Here is a 17,442-nt window from a genome sequence, read left to right as displayed (position 1 = left end):
CTGGGAGCCTCAGATGCACCCATGCATGCTGCCCCTGCTGTTCCCTATCCATTTCTGTGGTGTTTCCATCACTTTCTGATGTTTTCAGGTGATTCATACACCCTCACCTTGAAAAATGCTCGAGTCTCCCATTGACTTCAATGAGGTTCATTACTCAAAGTGAGCTCTCAAGCATTCCAAAAAGCTCGACTCGAGCAACGAACAGCCGAGCATTTTGGTGCTCGCTCATCTCTAATTTTTTTTCCTCAAAATATGTTTCTACAATTGTTCTAATGGAGGAACTGTCACCAACAGAAGAATATCAAACAAAAGATATGTCCCATTCATTGGAGAGAAAAATTACTGACTGAGAAAACTGTGATGATGAAATCACCATCATGTGACACATGGGGAACAGAGGTTTATATAGAGGAGCAGATCTTTATAATAATCAACACATATCTCTCAACCATTTTGGATCCCGTGGGATAGTCCTGGATTTTGGAGGCTGTCCCACCAGCCCAGGATGAATATTAAATGTCCCATTCAGTGTAGAGGAATATTGTTGACTAAAGGAACAGTGATGACATCGCCATCATGTGATACAATGGGGACGAAGTTTTAGGCCTTATTCACACGGGCTACACCATAGCACAATTCTTTATTGCTACAAAAACGCACACATGTGATGCTTATGGTTTCCAATGGTTTCTTTCACATGAGCGATGCTTTGTAGCCTGAAAGAACCCATAGGAAAGCATGAGCTTCACATACATGCTTCTTTTAGTGTACAAAGTCATGGAATTTTGTAGCCCATGTGAATTAGGCCTTATATGGAGGAGAAAGTGTGTCAATTATGCATATAATGGTTTTTCTATAGGTTGAGAATTAAGAGCGACATGCTGGGAGTTATAGTTCTCTCATGTTATACCCCTGGCCTTGTAATATTTTCTGAGGCTAAATAGCAATAACCTGGGCACGCTAGGAGTTGTAGTTCTTTCATTATTTATTCATTTCCTATCCTAAATACCGTGCTCATTAACCCTTTCTCTAGACCACAAGTTTTTCTGCTTATTAACCCTCTATCTGCCTTAGATCGCCAGTGATGTGTCCTCCACTGCCTGCAACCACCAGGAATATGGTGATTAACCCTTTCTCTACTATAGACAAAAAGCTCTTCTGCCTTTTAGACAACCAGGGATATGGCCATTAACCGTTACACCACAAGTTTTAAAAAACACTAAAAAGGCAGTGAATTTCTATTAAAAGGGTTTTCAATAGTTAGTAACGTAGTATGATAAGCTGGAAAAATACTAATGCACATCAAGTTCAGTCTGTTACCACCCCCACCCTCGCCCTATTCACACCCTTGTTGATCTAGAGGAAGGCAAAAAAAAATCTCGAATGAGGCAGAGGCCAATTTATCCCATTTTGGGGGCCAAAAATTTTTTTTGGACTAAATGGCAGTAAAAATACTCCATGGATCAACATTTGAAAAGTTCCTACCTGACTACAAGTTAAAATAAGAAAGAACAAAGCAAAGCTGAAAATGTCCTTATGATTCAGTGCCGATGCCCTGGTGGCCGCCCATCAGACTTTGATTACAGGTTGGCAGCGATGATGTGCAGTACTTGCTCTCATTAACACTCAGCGGTGACCACTTGTATTTTAGGACATTTGCTGTTTCTGTTCTGAACTACTAAACAAACTTTTTACAGGCGTGTGTCATGTATGATAGATCCAGTCTGTGACCCACGTGCCAAGCCAAAGCATTAGCCACAGCTAGAACATAGGCCACCAAGAGGATATCTACAAGAGTGGCAGAAGAAGCACGAAGGACCTAACTGCCTAGTTATAAGTCAGTGTTTCTATTTCTTTTCTTTGTCATCAGTAGTCTGGTTTTCGAGGAGGGGGTGTAATTTTGCTGTTTGTGCCAGTGTATAAAGCTGTCAAATCCATGTTAGAAAAAACAAAGTGGAATCTGACACTTTAAAGCCCTTGTGAATGAGGCCTTATACTGTATGTAGGAAAGAGTAATAGAACAGCTGATAACAGGTACTCACCGAACCAAAACATTTCTGAGTTTTTACTTTTGGTCCACATATAGCAAATATCCAAGGACTGTTGATATTGTAGCAACACCCGCTATAACAGTTTTCACTAGCGAAACATAAATCGTTATTGTTCTAAATGTAAAACAGAAGAAAAATGATTCATTTAGAAGATTTCACATTTATGTATCATAAAGAAGTGAGCTCTCTAAAAACATTTGACATGTCAAGTGAAATCTTTTATGGCTGGGGCTGCGGATGCTGAGAACTCACTGATCTGCTAGAATGAAGCAGCTGAAGCACTCATCCCAGCGCTGTCACTGCTTATTATGCCCCCTTCAGTCAGTCACTATTTTAGCGCTGTATAGCCGTGGGCGAGCTGTGTGCTTTCAATGCTACCATAGGAGCATATGGAAACCAAGCAGCAAAGATAGGATAGGTCCTATCTTTGTACGCACCACGGTCATAGCACTAACATGTCCTATCTTTCCTCCTGGTTTGCTTAAATTCATTCAAAAACTGGGGTCAAAATACGCATTACACTCCTGGATGAATTTGTTAAGGGGTCTAGTTATTAAAATTCGGTAATTTGTGGGGGTTCTGTTGTTTTGGCCATTTAAAGGCTCTAGAAATGGGGAATGGGGTCTAAAACTCCTTCAAGCAAAATGTCTGTTTTGAAAGCCACTGGCTGTTCCTTTCAGTTTGGACACCATTATGCGTGCAGCCATCATACTAGGGCCACAATGGGTATGTTTCTGAACACAGGACAAACAGGGGTATCCATTTTCGAGTGCAAATCCCCATTTTCATGTGCACTATAGAAAAAAAAATGTCTTTAAAATGACATTTTCAAAAATATGACATTTTATTTTTTCTCCCCTAAATTACATACCTAAAAAGAAACTGTGGAGTCAAACTACTCTTGACAACTTTCAATGAATACATTAAGGGGTGTAGTTTTTAAAATGGGGTCATTTGTAGAGGTATCTATCATCCTGACACCCATGAGCCTTGGCAATCTTGGCTTGGTGCAGGAAAACAAAATGTTCCCCAAATTGTTAATAATTAATGTTAAATGTGTGTATCTTCTAAACCAGTGTTTCCCAACCCCAGTCCTCAGGGACCACCAACAGGTCATGTTTTCAGGATTTCTTCAATATTGCACAGGTGATGTAATTATTGTCGGTGTCTCAGAAATTGCCACGTGTGTTCTTACTAGAGGTGAGCGAGTATACTCGCTAAAGGCAATTGTTCGAGCGTGCATTGCCTTTAGCGAGTACCTGCCCGCTCGAGACTGAAGGTTCGGGGGCCGGCGCGGGGGAGCGGTGAGTAGCGACAGTCAGCAGGAGGGAGCGGGGGGGGGGGGGGAGAGAGGGAGAGAGATCTCCCCTCCGTTCCTCCCCACTCTCCCCCGCAGCTCCCTGCCCGCCGCCGGCACCCGAACCTTCAGTCTCGAGCGGGCAGGTACTCGCTAAAGGCAATGCTCGCTCAAGCAATTGCCTTTAGCGAGTATACTCGTTCATCTCTAGTTCTTACCATAGGATGTCCGGAAACATGACCTGTTGGTGGTCCCTGAGGACTGCAGTTGGGGACCCCTGTTCTAAACCATTACAAAACGAAAGTTTTTCAAGAATAGAGTAGACAGATGGAAATACATATCTCATCCAAAAATTGTACAGTATGTTTGCATATATTTCAGATATTGCAATTAAAAATGTGAAAAAATGTAACTTTTTTTTTCAAAATTTTTCTAATTTTATAGCTTTTAATAATTATACACAAGTTCTATTGGTCTATTTTTACCCCCTAAATGGAATACAGTATGTGGCAAAAAAGACTGTCAGAATCACTTGGACATACAAAACCTTAACAGATTAATTCAATGTTTAAGTGACACATGTAAGATTTTCAAAATTTGGTCATTAGGGAGCAAACAGGCTTGGTCACTAAGGGGTTAATGAATCATGTAATGCATTGAAAACTTCTTAGTGCAGAGAAATATATGTAAAAAAAAAAATAATTCCAGCATTTTTGGGGAGGTTTTGTTCTTACGACATTCATATTGTAGTAAAAGATAACTTTTATTCTGTTGGTCACTAAAATAATGATAATAGAAGCTGAAACCAAAAATGGCGACAAAACACAAAATAAATTTACTAACAGAGGTATACATACCTATAATCAATACTCTAACCACATTAAATAATGCAAGGTTCTTGGTACAGATAGTCCCCGACTTGCGAACATTCGAGTTACGAATTTCGCTAGATACGAACTATCTGTACAGCACAGTATGATGTAATGCTATGGCATTACATCATGCTGTGCAGGGACCGGACAAGCTTCTATCAAGCCTGATAGAAGCCTGTCCGGTCACATCGCGGTTGCTGGGCAGCCGGGGGCCTTCTGAAAGGCCCCAGGGCTGTCTATGCAGAGCGCCTAGCAAGCCGTGCGCTTGATAGGCACTCTGCATAGGCAGCCCTGGGGCCTTTCAGGAGTCCCCGGCTGCCTAGCAACCACACAGCGTCCCACGATCTCATCATGGGACGCTGTACGGGCCCCCTGAACGTCGGGTGCCGGCTGTTTCTTACAGCGGGCACCCGGCGGCAGCAGTTCTGACGAGCCGCGCCGCTCGTCAGAACTGTTAACACTTTAAATACCGCTGTCAGAGCGGTATTTAAAGTGTTAACAGTTCTGACAAGCGGCGTGGCACGTCGGAACTGCTGCCGCCGGGTGCCCGCTGTAAGAACAGCCTGCTCCCGACGTTGTATGGAGTGGGATCCACCCGCGATCCCCTCCATACTACCATTTGTTCGACTTGCGAACAAAACGGACTTGCGAACGGGCTCCCGGAACGGAACCTGTTCGCAAGTCGGGGAGCACCTGTATATAATTTGATCAAATTACATTGACACATCTACCAACATCCAGGTGACCAAGCTTTCAGATGGGTCCTAACTAGAGATGAGCGAGCACCAAAATGCTCGGGTGCTCGTTACTCGAGTCGAACTTCCCGCGATGCTCAAGGGTTCGTTTCGAGTAACGAACCCCATTAAAGTCAATGGGCGACTCGAGCATTTTTGTATATCGCCGATGCTCGCTAAGGTTTTCATTTGTGAAAATCTGGGAAATTCACGAAAGTGATGGGAACGACACAGAAACGGATAGGGCAGGCGAGGGGCTACGTGTTGGGCTGCATCTCAAGTTCCCAGGTCCCACTATTAAGCCACGATAGCGGCAAGAGTGCCCCCCCCCCCGCACTGTCAGCATAAAGATCGTTCTCCTCTGCCACAGCTGTAACAGCTGTGGCAGAGAAGAACGATGTTAGCCCATTGAATTCAATGGAGCCGGCAATACAGCCAGCTCCATTGAAAGCAATGGGCTGCCGGCGAGCGTGGGATGAATTTTTGGGAAGGGGTTAAATATATAAGGGGTTAAACGAGGTATTCCAAAAAGCCAGTTTCTTCGTCTTCGGCGTAACTGTTCAGATGACCAGACTTTTGAGACAGAAAGTAAAAAACGACACAGACGTTTCAAAAATAGAAACTATCCAGAGGACATTATTAATCAAGCATATTCCTTTGTTTCCGCACAAAACAGAACTCATCTTTTACAGCCTAGAATACGTTCATCAGATCAATAAGCTAGAATTATTGGAACTTATGACACTGGTTCCACACAAGTAAGGAATAAAGATGAGCGAGCATACTCGTCCGAGCTTGATGCTCGTTCGAGTATTAGGGTGCTCGAGATGCTCGCTACTCGAGACGAGCATCACACGGTACTCGTCTCGATTAAACGAGCACTGACCATTGAATTCAATGGAGCCGGCAATACAGCCGGCTCCATTGAAAGCAATGGGCTGCCGGCGATCTCAGGATGAATTTTCGGGAAGGGCTTAAAAATATAAGCCCTTACCTGAAAATCATCCTAAAATGTGTAAAAATAAAAATAAAAATTATACTCACCTTTCCGCTGAAGCCGGAGTTCAGCCGCGTCTGGCCAGCAGTTCTCCTTAACTGCTCTGTGTAGTATTCTGCAACCGGGGATTTAAAATCCCCGCCTGCTGAATGAGCTGCCTCTGATTGGTCACAGCCTCACCAATCAGAGGCAGCTCTCACTCACACCCATTCATGAATTCATGAATGGGTGAGTGCTGCCCCTGATTGACAGCTGAAAGCTGCCCCTGATTGGTCCCTGCGCTGAGCCAATCAGAGGCAGCACTCACCCATTCATGAATTCATGAATAGGTGTGAGTGAGAGCTGAACTCCGGCTGCAGCAGAAAGGTGAGTATACATTTTTTATTTTTTTTTACACATTTTAGGATGATTTTCAGGTAAGGGCTTATATTTTTAAGCCCTTCCCGAAAATTCATCCCGCGCTTGCCGGCAGCCCATTGCTTTCAATGGAGCCGGCTGTATTGCCAGCTCCATTGAATTCAATGGGCTAATATCGTTCTTCTCTGCCACAGCTGTTACGGCTGTGGCAGAGCAGAATGATCTTTATGCTGACATTTTTTATTTTTTTTTATTTTTACACATTTTAGGATGATTTTCAGGTAAGGGCTTATATTTTTAAGCTCTTCCCGAAAATTCATCCTGAGATCACCGGCAGCCCATTGCTTTCAATGGAGCCGGCTGTATTGTCGACTCCATTGAATTCAATGGTCAGTGCTCGCTTAATCGAGACGAGTACCGCGTGGTGCTCGTCTCGAGTAACGAGCATCTCGAGCACCCTAATACTCGAATGAGCATCAAGCTCGGACGAATATGCTCGCTCATCTCTAGTCCTAACGCTAATACCAAGTGGTCTAATCTCAACCTGGGAAAGTTGGGTACCTACCTCTCAGAATGCTCCTCTCTTGGCATAGTTGCAGCAGACAATATCACCTGGTATTAGCGTTAGGACCCATCTGAAAGCTTGGTCACCTGGATGTTGGTAGATATGTCAATGTAATTTGATCAAATTATATACCAAGTACCTTGCATTATTTAATGTGGTTAGAGTATTGATTATAGGTACGTGTACTTCTGAAAGTAAATTTATTTTGCGTGCTGTTTCCATTTTTGATTTCTGCTTTTATTGTATGTTGCAGCCGTGGTTTAACGTGCACCTATATATTTCTATTGGGATATATTTCTATTGGGTAGTGCTGACCTATTTTATCCTTTTTTTTTTTACAATAATGGTAATATCAAACTTATACTGTTTTTAATTTTGTACTAATTTAAAATGATACATTTTTTTGTGTTTTTTTTTTGTTTACCAACCACTATCTTTGTTGCCATTTACTGACACCCAAAACTTTATTTTAAGTTCCATTGATGAAACTGTGTCTAGTTTTTTGTTGGTCAAATTAGAATTGTTCTTTTTCGTGTCCAGCTTATCTGTAAGAAGAAAATCGAATTAAAAGCAGTCAAAAAGTCGTACGTACCCCAACATATTAACCATAGAAAGTATAAGTATAACTTGCCCAACAAAAAACAGACACAGTGTTATCAATGGAAATTAAAATAAACTTTTGGGTGTCAGTAAATGGCAACAAAGATAGTGGTTGGTAAAAAAAAAAAAAAAAAAAAATATATATATATATATATATATATATATATCATTTTAAATTTGTACAAAACTAAAAAAACAGTAATTTGATATTACCATTATGGTAAAAAAAAAAGGATAAAATAGGTCAGCACTACCCAATAGAAATATATCCCAAAATATATAGGTGCACGTTAAACCACGGCTGCAACATACAATAAAAGCAGAAATCGAAAATGGAAACAGCATGCAAAATAAATTTACTAACAGAGGTATACATACCTATAATCAATACTCTAACCACATTAAATAATGCAAGGTTATACAAGCCCTATCTATGTAGGGTGATAAAGTAAGATGATCCATGATTGTTATTGTATGGGAAATGCAAATAGTCAGAAATGTCTTGATACGGACAGAGGGCTCTAAGATTTTGTTCTCATGGGGTATGTTGCCTCGGGGTTGGACACATATTCTGCAGCCAAATTGACACTATTTCAGCATTCTATGGAATGGCTCACAGATCCCTGCTGTAGGTCATATAGCATACATCTTTCTACATGCAGATCTTCAAATCCACATTGCAGCAAAAAGAATTACAATCACGTGGAAACCACATGTGATGGCTATAAGGGTATATACCCCACTGACAGGTGCCAAATCCAAGTGTGTATGTGCCAAACCGTAGCTGCAATATTCTACCAAGGATTAAACGGACAGATTCATGTCAGAAAAATCCAATATGTTCTCCCAGGTACATCATTCATTTCAAAGACTAGACTACTTCCTCATCTCTGCAAATCTACTCACCCACCTAAGTAAAGCGAATATTGACCCAATCACCGTCTCGGATCATGCCCCCATTCACATTGATATCAACCTACCGCAGTTTGTCCCTGGCGAATGGCGTTGGCGGTTAAACGACTCCCTCTTAGACTCCCCAGAGGAGAAAGCTAAAATAAGTGAGCTATTAGAAGAATATTTCAAATTCAACTCTGAAGGAAACATAGAACTACCAATAGTATGGGAGGCACACAAGGCCTTTGTCAGAGGCCTCTTAATAGCTTTGGGTGCAAAGACGAAAAAACAGCATAAAAAAGAAGTAGATAGCTTGTTAACCCAAATAGCGAAACTGGAGCAAGTTACAAAACACTCGCAGTCCAAAAAAAACCTAGATGAACTAACGGCCCTTAGACATCGGCTGAAATGCCATCTAGCAGACAAGTTTAACAAAAAACATATGCACCTAAAACAGACCTTCTATGCTCATGGCAATAGGGGGAGTAAGCTTATGACTCATATCCTAAAAAAGACTAAGAAAAGAAATGCAATCCTCACCATAAAAACGCAATCTGGCTCTCTGGCTTCCGCCACTGTAGACATAGCGAAGGAGTTTCAACTCTTCTATTCAAAACTATACAACCTAAAGGAAGGGGAATGCTCAATCCACCAACAAGATGCCTTCCTGAGGTCACTTAAACTGCCGGAGCTGAGCGAAACAGATGCGCTCTCTCTACTGTCTACAATCACAGAAAGAGAGGTGGAACAGGTACTTAACTCCTTCCCACAGGGCAAAAGCCCAGGCCCAGATGGTCTAACAATTACCTACTACAAGACATTCAAATCGCAACTGATCCCTAAGCTCACCGAGACGCTAAATGCACTTCTTAAAGGGGCAGATCTCCCCAGGCAGGCTCAAGAGGCACACATAACCCTCATCCTGAAGGAAGGTAAAGACCCGACGCAGTGTAGTAGTTATAGACCGATTTCACTAATCAATCTGGACACAAAGATTTGGGCCAAACTATTAGCTAAAAGATTAGGAGAATTCATCCCCACATTAATTAATTCAGAGCAGGCAGGATTTGTGCGTGGGAGAGAGGGAAGGGGTAATTGCCTGAGACTTCTCCACGCCATCAAATACGCTCACTCCAGCAAAATCCCTGTAGCCTTTGTAAGCACTGATGCGGAGAAGGCTTTCGACAGGGTAGGCTGGACTTTTATGGAGAGAGCCCTGCTGCGATATAACCTTCCTCGCCCTTTTATTTCGGCAATATTCACCCTTTACTCAAATCCACATGCCAGACTCAAAATAAATGAAGCACTGTCATCAACTTTTGAGATCAAGAACGGGACCCGCCAAGGTTGCCCCTTGTCCCCTATACTATTTATTCTCTCACTAGAACCCCTGTTACAGTGGGTAAGACAGGACACGGTCATGGAGGGCCTAAAACTTTCTTCACATACCTTGTCGGCCGCGGCATTTGCGGACGACATTATGTTTGTTATCACGAAACCAGATAAGAGCCTACCCAGACTGGTTTCTATCTTAAGCGACTTTGGCAGGTTGTCAAACTTTAAAATCAACTTCACCAAGTCCACAATACTCAATATTTCAATCCCAGAAAAGAAGTGTGGCCCCTTGAGAGCAAAATCTCCCTTCGCCTGGTCCGAGACGGTGACAGACTACTTGGGAATAAAACTCTCAAAAAGAACTGAAGAACTGTACGCACACAATTTCCACCCACTATTAGCCCAAATTAAAGCTTTGCTACAAAAGTATGACTTACCTACCCTCTCATGGTTCGGTCGCAAGAACATTCTGAAGTCCTACGTCCTTCCTATAATAATATATAAACTACGCATGATCCCCATACATCTCCCGCTCTCATTCTTCAAAGCTATCAGGGTGATATGTACGAGCTTTGTGTGGAAACAAAAGAGACCTAGGTTAGCATACAACTTAATGACCAAGAGGAGGGCGGAGGGGGGGATGGATCTGCCATGTATCCAGGAATACTACCAAGCCATCCAACTCAATTACTGGACGGATTTAACACAACCGTCGAGGGATCCAGTATTGCAGGAACTGGCTAGGGCCTCACACGGGAATTACCTAGTGGAGGACCTCTGGTTCCCAAAAAGAAGCCTCTACAGAGCAAGGGATTTCAACACTCTTCTCAGAGGCCCATGTGAGATCTGGGACAAACTTAAAGACAAGCTGGCCCCTACCCCATCCCCACTGATTCCTATTCGCAGTATGAACAGACTATTGGAGATCCCACCGGATCCGGGATCACTGAGTGTCTGGACGCAATTCCAGGGTACCAAAATAGGAGATGTTCAGGACCTGGCGCATAAGACACCCGAGGAAATTATCAAATCACTGGCCCCTAACACTATCAGTAACCCCTCATTCTTGCAGCTAGCACATATGAGAGAAGTAATTGGGAAATTCTTAACTAAATTTAGTTCCACCAGACCAAGGACGAGCTTCGAAACAGCTTTAGAGAAAGATAGAGCCAACACTAGGAAAATCTCCTATACTAGAAGAAATTTCATAGCACCACTGTTATTCGCAAAGCCTGCCTTCCTGTTATCATGGGAAAAAGAACTAAAAATAACCCTATCTTCAGAGGACTCTAAACTAATACTAAAATTGGCATACGGCTTGTCCATGTGTGTCCTGATGCAAGAAAGTCACTTTAAACTGCTGGTAAGGTGGTACAAAACCCCCCAATGGCTAAAGGCCTACAAATTAGCCGCCCACGACAGATGCTGGAGGTGTGACGCGGAAGTGGGTTCCTTCTTGCACATCTGGTGGGAGTGCGGGCTGATTTCTCCCTTCTGGAAGGAGGTGGAGGGAGACCTGAGAGTCCATTCCCCCAACCTGGTAATCACACCAGAAATGATCTTCCTATGGAAACCTTCCACAAATTTTCATCCCTGTAGAAATAAATTGATAGCCTTCGCGATAGATGCAGCTAAGGCCCTGATCCCCTTAAACTGGCTACAACAAAAACCACCATCTCTCACGCAATGGAGAGAAAAGATGGATTTGATATGTAATCTTGAAGAGTTAACAAGCTGGGCAAAAGGCACACACAAGGACTTCATTCTCACATGGCACCCATGGAGAGAGGCAAGGAGGGGACACTAAGACCCATTAGTGCAGGGCGGTGGATCGTAGAAACCTGACCTGTCTCCCCTTAGTCGAGAGGCACATCTGTCGGGATGAAGGAGACCCCGGGCGTTGATACGGAGGTGGAGCTAGCGAGGCTGTCGGAGCAACAGGATTTAGACAGAGAGGAGAAGAGCAACTACAGGAAATGCGGTCTATCACACCGCTACCCTCATAGTCCATACGTATCCCCCATCTTGTCTCCTGTCTCCTGTCTTGTCTCTTGTCCAGTCTCATTCCAACGTCCCCCCTCCCCTCCACCCCCCCCAACCAGCTTACATATCCCTTACTTGATGAATACTGCAACCCTGCAGTTAAGTCTAGATTGTTTCTCTATTTCTATCTCATGCGAAGTTAGCGTTATATCCTCAGTTTATATCCTTTTTCTCCCTGTCTTCGCAAGTGTTAGACAAAATATATTCAAAGTAATAAGAAAAAAAAGCAGTTTTTGCCTTGCTTTATGCAATGTATGTTTGAAAAATATAATGAAAATTCGAATAAAAATTGATTTAAAAAAAAAAAGAAAAATCCAATATGTATCTGACAACTTAAAACCCGTGTAAACGTCACCTTATAATGTGTTCATGGATGAGAAACCAGGACAACAGCTGGTTACAGGTACTCACCGGACCCAAACATTTCCGAGATTCTGGATTTTTATGTACACATGTTGACTCTTTTGCTGTGCCGATAGGGAAGCAACACCCGCTATGACACTGGTGACTGTAAAAACATCGATTTGATTCATTCTAAATGTAAAACAGACAAAATAAATGTTTAGTGAATTTGTTCAGAATGTTTCACATTTATGTCACATGACCTAGTGGAGATTATTACATGCTTGTCAACTCTTCCATAATGTCCATGAACACCCCAGAAAAGCGTAAACCTTCCAAATTTCCATGAGAGGTGTCAAATCTGCTATATGTCAATGAAGTCTCTAGGAAGGAGCTCCATAGAAATATCCTTCAGCCCGGGCGGCGGATGTATGGCAGGCAGTCCGGGACTGCAGAGCTTGGCAGGAGCGACAGAGGTGAGTATAACTGTTTTCCCTTTTTTTTTGAGTTCTTCTAAGGTTCACTATTATGAAATGGGGGCTTGGGCCTATAAGAGCAATTGCTACTGAGTCGGAGCTGAGACCTATGACGGACAAAACTGCAGAGTGTGGGGCTTAGGAAGGAAACTGCTACTGAGTGTCAGGGAGAGGCCAATGTGGCGCACTGCTACTGAGTGGAGGGGCTGGGAATTATTTGCGGGATTATTCCTTAGTGTGGCCTATACGAGGCATTACTGCTGAATGAGGGCCTATGAGGGGAATTATTACGGAATGGGAGCTTATATAGGGGCCTGTGAGAGATATTACCGAGTGGGGGTCTTAGAGGCCATTAACCCCTTAGTGACGGAGCCGAATTTTGGAAATCTGACACGTGTCATTTAACATAGCATAACTCCATTAAGGCTTTGCGTATCCAAGTGATTTTGACATTGTTTTTTTGCCACATATTGTACTTCATTTAGATTGTAAAAATAGATCAATATTTATTAAAAGTGCCGATATTGGGAAAATTTTGAAAAAGTTATCATTTTTTCACATTTTCAACTGAAATATCTGAAATATGTGCAAACATACTATACAAATTTTTGATAAGATATATATTTCCATCTGTTTACTTTATTCTGAACACACATTTGAAAAACTTTTGGTTTTTTAACCATTTAGGTGACATACAAATTTAACATTACTTTTCAACATTTTGAGTAACATTTTGTTTTCCTACATCAAGCCAAGATTGCAAAGGCTCATAGGTGTCAGAATGATAGATACCCTCACAAATGACACCATTTTAAAAAATAAGCCCCATTAATATATTCACTGAGGGGTGTCTTGAGTATTTTGACCCTACAGGTTTTTTTTTTTATAGAAGTTAATGCAATTTAGTGCAGAAAAAATAAAATTTCATATTTTTGCAAATATGTCATTTTAAAGATCTATTTTTCTATAGTTCACATGGAAATGGATCCCCCTCTTTGTCCTCTTTTCAGAGATATACCCATTGTGATAGTAATCTGGACAACGTGGCCCAAAATGAAAGGAGTAGTCGGTGGCTTTCAGAACAGACATTTTGCTTGAAGGCTTTTTGGGCCCCATTGCCCACTTGTAGAGCCCTTGAGTAGCCAAAACAATAGAGAACGCCACAAATGACTCCATTTTGAAAACTAGACCCCTAACAAATATATCTAGTGGTTTTCTGTATATTTTGAAGCCACGGTTTTTTTTTATTGCAAGTTTCATTTTTTTTGCCAATCATTTCATTTTAATAAAACATTTTTTTGTACAGCACACATATGAATTGACTTGCATCCCAAAATGGATACCTCTGTTGGTTACGTGTTCAGAAGCATACCCATTGTAGCTCCAATCTGCACACAGGACACATAGCTAGGCCTACAATGGAGGGACCACCCATTAGATTCCAGGGCACAACTGAATAAATTCCAGGCGCCAATGCAAAAAAAATATATATGACTCCCTAAAAAGAATCCCTCGGCCCTCTTTTTTCGGCATTCCTTATATATTAATAATGTAAGACTGTGTAGTAGGTTTCAAAGCATGGCTAATTACAGATGCCTGGTTTGGATGGATACATGGGACAAACAAATCTGGTATCCCTCCTCCTCCCTTCTTTGTTACAAACCCAACGCTTTTTTGAGGGGTAGTTTTTTGTCTGCAGTTTCAGGGATGGGATACAGAAAATGGCGCCCAATAAGCCTCCACAACTCATTGGACTATAATGCATCCTGAGGTGCTGTGGTCTCAAATAAAAGGTGCTTTACAAGCTGCTCCTGGAACTGCAGGAAGCTCAGCGTTCCCCAAGATGTTTAATAAACTACATACGCATTATACGTATCGATCTATATCAAGTAGATCGCTACCTTTTATACCATGCTCTGGTTTTGCATCGCATGAGATACTGCTGAAGCACCTGGTCCGACAGATCTACGCCCCCCATAAATTTATCGTTGTCCGTGAAACAGACGGGTTTTCTTTCCTGCATTGCAGCCCCATTCCTTTACTGCAATGCAGGTGTCTGTGTACACGGTGGAGAGCATTTTGCCATCCCGAAATATGCCCTCCTTTCTACGCGTCTAGATGCCAGGAGTTGTTTGAACCCAACCTTGTTTTTGCGCACAGTTCCACAGGTCCCAGTATCTGCATTGTGTAATGCTTTGTACAGTGGGAGACCGGTGTAATAGTTGTCAGTATAACATGGTACCCTTTATTTAAAAATGGGTCCAGGAGCTCCCACATGATTTTTCTATTTATGCCAATATTTTCCGGACAGTTAAGGGGATTTAGATGGTGGTCTCTGCCCTCATGAATAAAAAAACCATAGGTATACCCTGTTGCGCTCTCACAAACTTTACAAAGCTAAACGCCATACTTGGCGCATTATGAGGGTATACATTCTCATAAGTGACTCGTCCAGAGGCAATTTTTTTTTGGGGGGGTATACATATTTTTAAAGGAATCTTTTAATAATAATTAGGGGCCTCAATTTGTGTAATCTATCTTAGGGCGCATTCAGACGACCGTATATCAGCCAGGTATTCACGCCGGCAGATATACAGTGTCTCTCTCTGCAGGGGGAGGAGGCTGGAAGAGCCGGGAGCAGTGATCTGAGCTCCTGCTCCCTCTCTGCCCCCTTTCCGCCCCTCTGCACTATTTGCAATGAGAGGAGGCAGGGCGGGGGTGGGACTAAGTTCTGTAAATTAGCTCCACCCTGCCTCTCCTCATTGAAAATAGTGCAGGGGGGTGGAGAGGAGGCAGAGAGGGGGCTGGAGCTCAGTGCACTGCTCCCGACTCTTCCAGCCTCCTCCCCCTGCAGAGAGGGACACAGTATATCGGCTGGGCGTGAAAACCCAGCCGATATACGGTCTTCTGAATGCGCCCTTACTCCAGGTCATCTCCAGTAACCGACAGCATGGAAATGTCACATGCTGAGTCTGCAGGGGTTTAATCATAAGAGGATTCATGCTTTAATGTCCTCTAGGATTAAAGCTCATTTAGGCAGTAAAAAGGCAGTGGGGCAGACACTAAGTTGTTAATACTGAGTGGGTGTCTATGTGGGTAATTAATACTAAATGGGTGGCCTACATGGGGCATTATTAGTGAGAAAGTGCCTATATGGAGCATTACTACTGATTGCTGGCCTATATGTGCCATTATTACTTGGTAGGGACCTGTTAGAGCCATTATTACTGGGTGAAGAGTCTTTTTAGGGGTAATAGTATTGAGTGGGGGTCTTTTATTTTCTGTGGGACTCAAAAAGTGGTAATTACTATATAGGGCCTAGAAAGAACCCAAAAAATGGGATACTATTACTATGTTGGTCACCTCAGTGTATTACTACTATCTGGGGCACTATGGATGGGAAGATTATATAGACGTTTGGAAACAAAGCTAGTTCCCTGGAAAATTGAGGAGTCAAAAATCTCTGTGTCAAATTCTGTAGAGAGAAGTTACGACCGGAAGAAATGGCCATGACTGTCTGGGCCAGATGAAGTAAAAGGGAAAGTGAACAACTAGAGTCAGTGGGGATATCACCTGTGATTAGAGATGAGCGAGCACTAAAATGCTCGGGTGCTCGTTACTCGGGACGAAATTATTGCGATGCTCGAGGGTTCGTTTCGAATAACGAACCCCATTGAAGTCAATGGGCGACCCGAGCATTTTTGTATATCGCCGATGCTCGCTAAGGTTTTCATTTGTGAAAATCTGGGCAATTCAAGAAAGTGATGGGAACGACACAGCAACGGATAAGGCAGGCGAGGGTCTACATGTTGGGCTGCATCTCAAGTTCCCAGGTCCCACTATTAAGTCACAATAGCGGCAAGAGTGCCCCCCCCCTCCCAAAAACTTTTACTTCTGAAAAGCCCTCATTAGCAATGCATACCTTAGCTAAGCACCACACTACCTCCAACAAAGCACAATCACTGCCTGCATGACACTCCGCTGCCACTTCTCCTGGGCTACATGCTGCCCCCCCCCCCCCCCCGCACGACCCAGTGTCCACAGCGCACACCAAAGTGTCCCTGCGTAGCCTTCAGCTGCACTCATGCCACACGCTGGCCTCATAGCCACACATGAGGAGGAACCGCAGGCACACACTGCAGAGGGTTGGCACGGCTAGGTAGCGACCCTCTTTAAAAGGGGCGGGGCGATAGCCCAAAATGCTGTACAGAAGCAATGAGAAATATAATCCTGTGCCATCGCCATCAGGAGCTGCACACGTGGGCATAGCAATGGGGAACCTATGTGCCACACACTATTCATTCTGTCAAGGTGTCTGCATGCCCCAGTCAGACCGCGTTTTTTTATAAATAGTCACAGGTAGGTACAACTCCGCAATGGGAATTCCGTGTGCACCCACAGCATGGGTGGCTCCCTGGAACCCACCGGCTGTACATAAATGTATCCCATTGCAGTGCCTATCACAGCTGAGGTAACGTCCGATTAAATGCAGGTGGGCTTCGGCCCACAATGCATGCCCCAGTCACACTGGGGTTCTTTAGAAGTGGACACATGCAGTTACAACTCCCTGTGGACCCACAGCATGGGTGGGTGCCAGGAAGCCACCGGCGGTACATAAATATATCCCATTGCATTGCCCATCACAGCTGAGGTAATGTCATGTTAAATGCAGGTGGGCTTCGGCCCACACTGCATGCCCCAGTCAGACTGGGGTTCTTTAGAAGTGGACACATACAGATATAACTCCCTGTGGACCGACAGCATTGGTGGGTGCCAGGAAGCCACTGGCGGTACATAAATATATCCCATTGCATTGCCCATCACAGCTGAGGTAATGTCATGTTAAATGCAGGTGGGCTTCGGCCCACACTGCATGCCC

At 43.3% G+C, this 17,442-nt stretch overlaps 1 protein-coding gene across 5 annotated transcripts in view; it reads right to left on the bottom strand.

The window, feature by feature from the left end:
* LOC136614744 (keratin-associated protein 4-6-like) overlaps window positions 1-17,442 on the bottom strand; it is a 426,222-nt gene that overhangs the window by 285,398 nt on the left and 123,382 nt on the right. For 3 of the 5 annotated variants that reach the window (XM_066594135.1, XM_066594137.1, XM_066594139.1), the window contains 2 exons: window positions 12,157-12,279; window positions 2,043-2,165 (listed from right to left, as the gene is read on the bottom strand). The exons of 1 other annotated variant lie outside the window; for it this stretch is intronic. In XM_066594135.1, coding sequence (XP_066450232.1) covers window positions 2,043-2,165; window positions 12,157-12,279 — 246 coding nt within the window. The remainder of the gene's footprint in view (window positions 1-2,042; window positions 2,166-12,156; window positions 12,280-17,442) is intronic. One more of the 5 variants, XM_066594138.1, reaches the window with a different exon arrangement.

The sequence above is a fragment of the Eleutherodactylus coqui genome, chromosome 1 (assembly GCF_035609145.1).
Source record: "Eleutherodactylus coqui strain aEleCoq1 chromosome 1, aEleCoq1.hap1, whole genome shotgun sequence".
Classification (NCBI taxonomy): Eukaryota; Metazoa; Chordata; class Amphibia; order Anura; family Eleutherodactylidae; genus Eleutherodactylus; species Eleutherodactylus coqui.
The sequence above is the reverse complement of the archived record's forward strand: the minus strand, read 5'-3'. Positions and strand labels throughout refer to the sequence as shown.